The sequence below is a fragment of the Phytophthora parasitica genome, assembly GCF_000247585.1.
Source record: "Phytophthora parasitica INRA-310 unplaced genomic scaffold supercont2.28, whole genome shotgun sequence".
NCBI classification, from domain to species: Eukaryota; Oomycota; class Peronosporomycetes; order Peronosporales; family Peronosporaceae; genus Phytophthora; species Phytophthora nicotianae.
Genome location: NW_008649014.1, coordinates 565,360 through 573,626, shown reverse-complemented (window position 1 = coordinate 573,626; position 8,267 = coordinate 565,360). Strand labels below are relative to the sequence as shown.

General features: G+C 48.2%; 4 protein-coding genes across 4 annotated transcripts; all 4 read left to right on the top strand.

Annotated features, from left to right (window-relative positions):
• Positions 1 to 2,200: 2,200 nt before the first annotated feature.
• PPTG_23034 (hypothetical protein) lies at positions 2,201 to 3,900 on the top strand (the record flags this gene model as incomplete). The annotated part of the gene is made up of 4 exons (XM_008908053.1): positions 2,201 to 2,529; positions 2,616 to 2,691; positions 2,959 to 3,381; positions 3,463 to 3,900. 4 exons carry the CDS (start codon positions 2,201 to 2,203, stop codon positions 3,898 to 3,900), a joined length of 1,266 nt encoding a protein of 421 aa, XP_008906301.1.
• Positions 3,901 to 4,492: 592 nt separating this feature from the next.
• PPTG_12320 (hypothetical protein) lies at positions 4,493 to 4,789 on the top strand (the record flags this gene model as incomplete). The annotated part of the gene is made up of 1 exon (XM_008908052.1): positions 4,493 to 4,789. The coding sequence occupies one exon, from the start codon at positions 4,493 to 4,495 to the stop codon at positions 4,787 to 4,789; it is 297 nt and encodes a 98-aa protein (XP_008906300.1).
• A 392-nt stretch (positions 4,790 to 5,181) lies between these two features.
• Positions 5,182 to 6,633, top strand: PPTG_12319 (hypothetical protein; the record flags this gene model as incomplete). The annotated part of the gene is made up of 1 exon (XM_008908051.1): positions 5,182 to 6,633. The coding sequence occupies one exon, from the start codon at positions 5,182 to 5,184 to the stop codon at positions 6,631 to 6,633; it is 1,452 nt and encodes a 483-aa protein (XP_008906299.1).
• A 280-nt stretch (positions 6,634 to 6,913) lies between these two features.
• Positions 6,914 to 7,889, top strand: PPTG_12318 (hypothetical protein). The gene has a single exon (XM_008908050.1). The coding sequence runs from the start codon at positions 6,928 to 6,930 to the stop codon at positions 7,855 to 7,857; it is 930 nt and encodes a 309-aa protein (XP_008906298.1). The 5' UTR covers positions 6,914 to 6,927; the 3' UTR covers positions 7,858 to 7,889.
• The last annotated feature ends 378 nt before the right edge of the window (positions 7,890 to 8,267 follow it).

The window sequence follows — 8,267 nt, the reverse complement described above, 5'->3', positions numbered from 1 at the left end:
GCCATGGAGAAGCTCAAAAAGATGTTCGCTGAAGTGACCTACCTTCATGAATAGATATAATATCTGGTACCTGAATCCACCAAAAAATATAATACAGCATTCGCGTGGTGCAATTCGAGGCCCTTTGGTGGGGCCACGATTGATGTGTTTTCCTTCGTTTTCGTCGATCTTGTTCTACATAATGATGTGGAGTTTCATAACCTCGTCTGGTAGCTTGGCGGGTACGCTGAATAGGTCTAGATGCACACCTTCTGGAATCGTGAAGTTGGTTCCAAACACCGCGTCAATTCCAGCGCTATGATTTATAATCCAGACCTCGAACACGGATACGCTCTCCCATCCGAGAGTACAGCACACCGACTCGTCGCTATATTTCCCTTGAGTTATTCCTTGTATTTCGATGCGACGGTCATGGCTTAAAATGTCTTGTTGCCCGAGACTCATGGTGTACCTCTCCGTGATGGATAATATAAATATACTCCCTATCTTTAAGGATTTGGATTCGAGACTCGTTAATGCCCCGTAGAACAGCGTCCTCATTCTCACTCGTCTGTCGTACGTCTGCTTGCTCCACCACCTAGCTTGTAGCCGCTCTTCCTTGTCGAGTCGCCGGCTTGAAGCACACTTGCCAGCCAGTCTATATCTTCAGTCATGTTCCAGCATGTTATTTCACACACTTCACCTCCACCTAGGTTTACACCTCTCTTTGTCCTTAGCCCGTCGGGCTCACAATTTTGTCTCGTTCAGTTTGCGTCATTTGCATTTCCCAGCAAAGGCATAGATGCACCCTTCCTTCATAACGGCTTCGGCTAGTTGTGGCCGCCCGATGGAGACCAACCCAGCTTCAGTTGGCAGGCTGTCTAGTTTAAATGGTCGTTGAAGTGTAGACTCCGAAGCTCCATACAGAGATCCTTTTAGTGTTCACGTTGGTACGCGGTTCGCAAATTCTTAGAAAACTTTGCGCTTTCATGCATTGCCCACCTCCTTGCATTGTTTGCACCGACTGTGGCGGTAATTGGCGGAGTGAGAATGCCACCACAGACTGCGCAGATTCCGCACTCCCATCGCCCTCGCGCTCATTCCGACTTTGGTACCGATCATCACGTACAACTTGCCTCAGGTAGCAATCTTAACGTTGTCCGCGTTCTGCGGAGTCACGCCTGAGAATCCAGTACTCTGATCAGCCGTACTTCCTATTCACACCAGTGCGTTTCTCATTCATGTTGTGACTGTAAGTTATCAATCTCTTCCGTCGGAGGAGAGTCGCCACTACGTTCATTGCTTGAATACTGGGTTTTACCGCAGGTCCATATAGCCAATGTCAGCGCAGTTGGGATGGGGTTCGCCTCGTTTTATGTTTTTGCCGAGCCACAAAGGTCCATGTTATGCATATTCCTTGGATATCGAATTAGAGTGCGACCTGTACATGATGCGTGTCTTTTCAGTCTAGGAAGGTTGTTATCACCATGTTGCAAAACAAGCGGCGCATGTGACTTGTTCCGACTGTAGTAGCAGACGGGTGCATTTATCTTCAAGTTTGCATAGCTAAAATAGATGTTTCGCCTTGACTAGGATGAGAAGGTAAAGGAAAAGGCTGGTAAAACGCAAAATGCAGTGGAACTATCCCATTTATGCCATAAATATGATTAGGTTTGCGACATGGTGTTCTTCTGTCCGGTATTTTATTGTAATAGGCAGAAATCCAATTGCTTACCTAATCCATTCTCGGAGAGTATTTGGATTGATACAAACGTAACAGAGTGGTGAAAGCTAAAAGGTGCCTGAGTCGTCATTTAAGCATCTGAAATTGAAGCTGGTGTTGTAGATAGTTATACCCATATAAGACACATTAGGCGTCCTTTTACCGCGAAAATGTTAATGTTAGACCTTTCTTTCTTTGCGCGTGCTCTTTTATTGAAGCAAATGACTGTACCAGTTGCCAGCTAGAGACAGTTGGGCACAATTACCTATTTGCATGTTCCAGTGCCTTCGTCGGGTTAACACTTCGCATTTGACATTTTGGCATTTTCATGTGATTGTAGTTAGAAAAGCCACTTTGGTATTTTGACATTTTATTTTGGAGAGCAACCATAAAAATGTCACCAAAAATTGTCGTCAGTACAGATTTTGTCAAAAGTTGTCCAAATAAGTAAGGTGACGAAACAATCACTTGTGCCAGTACCCAATTCAATACATTCCAATGCAGATGCAACAGATGCGTGCTGGCCGTGCGCCTCAGGTGCCCGTGCCGCCCGCCAATGCTGCGCCTCTCAAGGTTTCAAGGGAGATGCAGCAGCAACTGCGGCAGGTGCGGCACAGTGCGTTCGAGCGGCACCAGGAGAATGCGCAGTGGACGAAAGAGCTTCTGGAGGGCAGCAACAGACAAAACGAATCGGTTAGGACGGCCAGTGACCTGGCAGCGTCGCAGGAAGAGCTTCAAAAGCGCATCGAGGACAAGGAGAAGTCCACTGACGAGCTGGAGCAACAATTGGTGCAGCAGGAACAGGCGCAGCAGGCAGCACAGCGCAGGTTTGTTCCTTCCGTCTGAAATGTTAGCATTTTAGTGAATTTCAAGCGGCATAACTCTCCGCGCATTGGTAATGGTTTTGCTCTAGATTCGAAGAAATACTTGCAGCGCTAAAGGCGGCGGGAGACGCGGCTGCATTAAAGGAATGCGAGGAAAAGCTGGAGGTTGAGAGGAAGCTTCTGCCAAACAAACAACGTAAGATGGAGATTGTCCGATTATAGACCCAACACCGTGTGCATTTGGGGAATATGGAGAGGGGATCAAGTTGCAGTCAGCATTATAGCATTAGCACGTTGCAACTACGTCGTCTCCAACTCCTTCCTTCATGGATAGCTACACTTTCCATATTATTGCCCAATCAGTTGGCCCTTTCATTTTTTTTTTTTTCTCGATCTTTTGTTCTCATTTTAACAATGGCAAGCACTGTACAGGAGAACGAGTCGAAGCTGTTAGAGCCTTACGCGTACATCAGCGAGCTGCCAGGCAAGAACGTTCGTGGCAGGATGATCAGCGCCTTCCAGTCTTGGTTGCGCGCGCCCGCCGACGCCGTGGAGAGTATCCAGAGCATTGTGGACGAACTGCACAACGCCAGTCTGCTCATTGACGACATCGAGGACGACTCGGAGATGCGACGTGGCCAGCCTGTGGCACATCACATCTTCGGCGTGCCGGCCACCATCAACTGCGCCAACTACGTGTATTTCCTGTCGCTACAGAAGTGCCAGGCACTGGGCAACCCACGAGCTCTACAAGTCTATACCGACGAGATGCTGCGACTTCATCAAGGCCAAGGGCTCGATATCTTCTGGAGGGACCATTTGCAGTGTCCTACAGTGGACGAATACCTTGAGATGGTTCAGAACAGTTGAGTGCTCAAGTGTGCTGGATATTATATATTGTGAACATTTACTAATTTTACACATTATTTACTAGAGACGGGAGGACTTTTTCGACTGGCAGTGGGACTGATGCAAGCTTTCAGCGACTGTACGATGGACTTTACGCCGCTCGTGAACGCCCTGGCCGTGTATTTCCAGGTCCGAGACGACTATGTCAACTTGCTCGACGAAGCGTATATGGAGAACAAAAGCTTCTGTGAAGACCTGACTGAAGGAAAATTCTCCTTCCCGCTCATTGTGGCAATTCGCGAAAACCCTCAGGACACACGGCTACTGAGTATTCTGAAACAGCGCACCAAGAGTATCCATCTCAAGCAATACGCGGTCCAGTATCTGCGTGAGACAGGAGCCGTAAACCTCACACTGAGCAAACTGAACTCGACAGTTGAGGAAATTCGAAGCGAAATCGCCTTGCTAGGTGGCAATCCGGCGTTAGAACAAATCGTGGATGGATTGCACGCTACGATTAAGTAGAATCTGCCAGCTAAGCCTCAGGAAACATGACAGGGTATTTTTTCCAGAGCACACAAGTACTCAAGTTTTAATTCATCGCTGCTAGGCTGGCCATCGCCACAAAACTGTCATGTCATGTATTCGTATCGGCTGTTCATTCTTCTACCCTTCACGGCTAGAGCGACGAGCGTGCCAAGTCCACCTAAAGCGGCCAGTGGAGGAACGCCAACCATCAAGTAAATTGTACCGGCTCCCAATTCACCGTTTCGTTTCACGAAGAACTACATGCTCTTGACCTCTTCCTTGGTGAACTTTTGGGATTCATACCCACCAGAGATTTCATTTTGCGAAGCTCGGAGTTCTTCTCAGCAAATGTCTTCGCTTTTTGTTTCTCACCTTCGTTCATTGATCACGTCTTCAGCTTCCCTAGACTGTGTATCTTCTTTTGAAGAGATTCCATCTCGTTTATCTTTTTAACGCGTTCTCATCGTACAAGAATAGTGAGCTGCAGCCAAACGGAGAAGAGGGAGTTTCTCCAGCAACACTAGGGAAGCTCGCTCGACGTGTGCGTGAATCGATACTCCAACGTGATGACGCCTATTTGCGTGACGCTATGGATTTCGTGACTGAGCAAAGCGATATTTCCGCTGTCCAAGTAGGTACGAACTTTGTTTTTGGCCCTGATCTCATGTTCACCTCGTGGTTGCACATGGGCATGTACAACGCTGAGTTTGATGGTGTGCATCCTTGGTTTGCATGTGCTCCGCAACTGCCGGGCTTTGATGGATTTGCGATGGTCACTGAGGCCCAAAAAGGAGGCGACGGGATCGACGTGGGTGTGTTCCTTGAATGCACGGCCATGGAGAAGCTCAAAAAGATGTTCGCTGAAGTGACCTACCTTCATGAATAGATATAATATCTGGTACCTGAATCCACCAAAAAATATAATACGTGTCTTCATTTGGGTTGGTTTTAGTGATATGTAATTACGATACTGACGTGGCTAAAAAGAAATAGTACTTCAAAGTACATGGATTTTACTACGTAGTATACCTTAGTGATGTGGTAGTACAGTAACGACGTAACTAGAGATGTGGTTTCGTTGATACACCAACTTCATTCACTGCAAAGACCAAGATACGACTCGGATTGATTGTATTGATGTGGCCTGACTCATACCTGGTTGACGAGACGAGACCTGTTCCTACCCCTTCAGTACACTGGTGTCCCTCCAGTACGCGGTCCCAGGACGAGTACCCTCAGTTTCGCATTTACCTCGTTGTGGTCAAGTGATCAAAAACCATGGTCAGCCTCACTACACCCATAACAACCAAAGACAATGTACTGATCCCGCTGTCTCCGATGGATGCTGTCATGAACACCTATCGTGTCGTCCTTCTCTACATTTATCCTCCACCTTCGCCCGATGCTGTTGCTTTCGACCTCGACAAGTTGCACCGTTCGTTCATCACCCTGATCGATGAAGACTACCCTGTTTTAGTCGGAGAACTCAACGTCGATGGGGAGATTGTAAGCGTCAAGCAAACTCCATTGGCGAGACAACAGGGTGGAAATGGGATTCGATTCGAAACGAACCCGACGAGTCCACAGACTACGGAAGACGCGATCGCTTCACTATCATGGGAGTTCTTGCCAAAACCTCGAGCTCAAGGAGAGATTATCGCCGTCAAAGGATCCATTCTAGCCGACGGAGGAATGGCAATCGGAGTTGATTGTAGTCATGTTCTATTCGACGGGGAAGCCATGCTGACTTTCATGAGAGTGTGGGGTCAGCATTACAGTGGATTGCCTAAGGAAGATCGACTGGTCATCAATCACGACAGATACCTGCTCTCTGGAACAGGAGAAGCTCATCGATTTCCTCATCCCGAGTTTCAAGTTGCTCCAGCTGAACCTCTCGTTCGAAGGAAAGATGGATCTCTAGCCCCAAAGACTGTGACAACACCACCAAAAACGGATCAGCATGTGTTCCACTTAACCACTTCGAGTATGGCAAAGCTCAAGAAGCTAGCTGAGCATGCACCAGAAACTGAGAAGAGTCGACAATCGCGACGTAAACGAGAGAGGATCCTGGCTAAGCTCCTGTCGATCTTCAGGTCAAAAGGCAAGAAAGTTGCTCAAGCTCAAGCGGCACCAAGGCCTTCGTACGTCAGCACGCTCGACACTATCACCGCGTTGTTCACTATCCTCATCTCTCAAGCTCGTGGCCATGGAAAACCTGTACGAGTGTCAACTGCAGTGAACGGGCGGAACCGACTGAAGCCCCCGCTACCTGCCAATTATTCGGGGAATGCGGTATTCCACGCGATATCAACGTACTCGAGCGGAGAGCTTCAGGGCGAAAGCAATGTGGTATCAGCTTCGACACTGTCTCACGTCGCCCGTGGTGTCCGATCTTCCATTATGGAACGAGATAATGCGTTCATGCGCGATGCCATAGCGTTCATTTCCAACCAGAAAGACCCGGCTGCTATCAACGACAACGTCAATTTCTTCTTCGGTCCTGACATAGCGTTCACATGCTGGGCGAAAATGGGGCTGTACGATGCTGAGTTTGACGGAGTCAAACCTTGGTATGCCAAGATTCCTCGTGTTCAATGCATGGACGGGTTTGTGCTGATCACGGAAGCTCTCAAAGGAGGAGACGGACTCGATGTCCTCGTTTGCTTGGAATCAACAACGATGGTAAAACTGAAGGAACTGTACGCTAACATCGACTACCTCCAAGACTAGGTCACTTAATTTCCATCTACAACATTCCAATAAAGTTTAACACAACTTCCTTTTCCAAAGAAATGGGTGGGATTTGGTCACAGTGAGATGCTTTACGTCGTTATTAATTTCCAATTCAATTACTTCAAGTAATACAGCAGCTAAACTTTTATTCATTTTAATAATTAAAACTACTATAATGTTTTTGTTGTTGCAAATGTGAGACCATCCAACACACACTACGCTTTCCGTCATTTTAGGTCTACCACACAAACAACTTACTTAAGTACAACAAATATCTCGGAAGTAGTGATCATGTTGGAGAAGGTTCAGCTGCTCGTGACCGTCGTCTTCGGCAAGCAATCGACGTCCCTGAGCGTGCCAGCGCAAAGTCCTCAGAGCCTGGAGCTGCTGAAGACGCAAATCTACGAGAAATTCCAGCTGGAGCCCAAATTCCAGCGCTTGGTGCTGCGTGGCCGCGACGTCAAGAGCGGAACAGCCCTCACAGACGGCTGCAAGCTGCTATTACTGCGTAATCGAGCGTATTACGAGCAACCCGCAGCTAAGACGCAAGCCCCAACTAGTGGAAACTCTTCTTCAGATTCACCGTCACCTCCAGCATCAAATGTTGGATCCAAATCTCCACCTAAAGCCCAAGAAATCGACGTGAATGAGCTGGAAGATGACGCTCTATTGGTGCAGGTTTTCAGGGGCAAAGCTCGCTACGACCTCATTTTCCTACGATCTGGGAGTATTCTAGATGTCAAGAAGAAGGTCAGTGCAGTGTTGGGGCTCAGTTCACCTCACGCGTTGAGGCTGGTGGTCAAGGGGAAAACTCCAAAAGACGATACAATACTGGAGACTCTAACGGCCAACAAGAAGGTGGTCAAGACCATGGTACTGCTACAAGAGCGGCAGCATGTGATGCGAGAGAAGGAAGAAGATCTAAGAGAATTACTCAATGAACTGGCCAGTGCGCAAGTATCTCTCCAGCGAGTACAGAGGCAAATGGCACGCAATTTCACGTCTAGAGACGAGAGCTTGTTCGAGTTGTCGAGGGTGCTGGACGAGGGACAACGAATCGCGGACAACTTGGAGCTGGTGCAACAGCATTTAGCAGGAGCCAAGGCTTCAGGACCCCGTGCGAGTGAACAAACGTTGGCTGCTGTAGCACAAGCGATTCAAGAGGCCAATGCACTGACTGAGGCAGCTCAAAGTCTGTTGGAAACGCATTCGTTATTTTGAGAGAAAGTATATTGACACAAATTATTTTGGGACGTCGGTTAGTGGAATGCATTTACTATCAGGTAGGTGACTGTGGAGACCTGCTGGATCGCTAGCGGAGGATGGCTATGCCACTCATCGCGGTGATTATTGCGTTGATTCATTGACGACATCGAGGACGACTCGGAGATGCGACGTGGCCAGCCTGTGGCACATCACATCTTCGGCGTGCCGGCCACCATCAACTGCGCCAACTACGTGTATTTCCTGTCGCTACAGAAGTGCCAGGCACTGGGCAACCCACGAGCTCTACAAGTCTATACCGACGAGATGCTGCGACTTCATCAAGGCCAAGGGCTCGATATCTTCTGGAGGGACCATTTGCAGTGTCCTACAGTGGACGAATACCTTGAGATGGTTCAGAACAGTTG

What these genes read in the sequence shown, in the direction of transcription:
- PPTG_12318 (XM_008908050.1), top strand. Translation starts at nt 6,928, where the DNA reads ATGTTGGAGAAGGTTCAGCTGCTCGTGACCGTCGTCTTCGGCAAGCAA.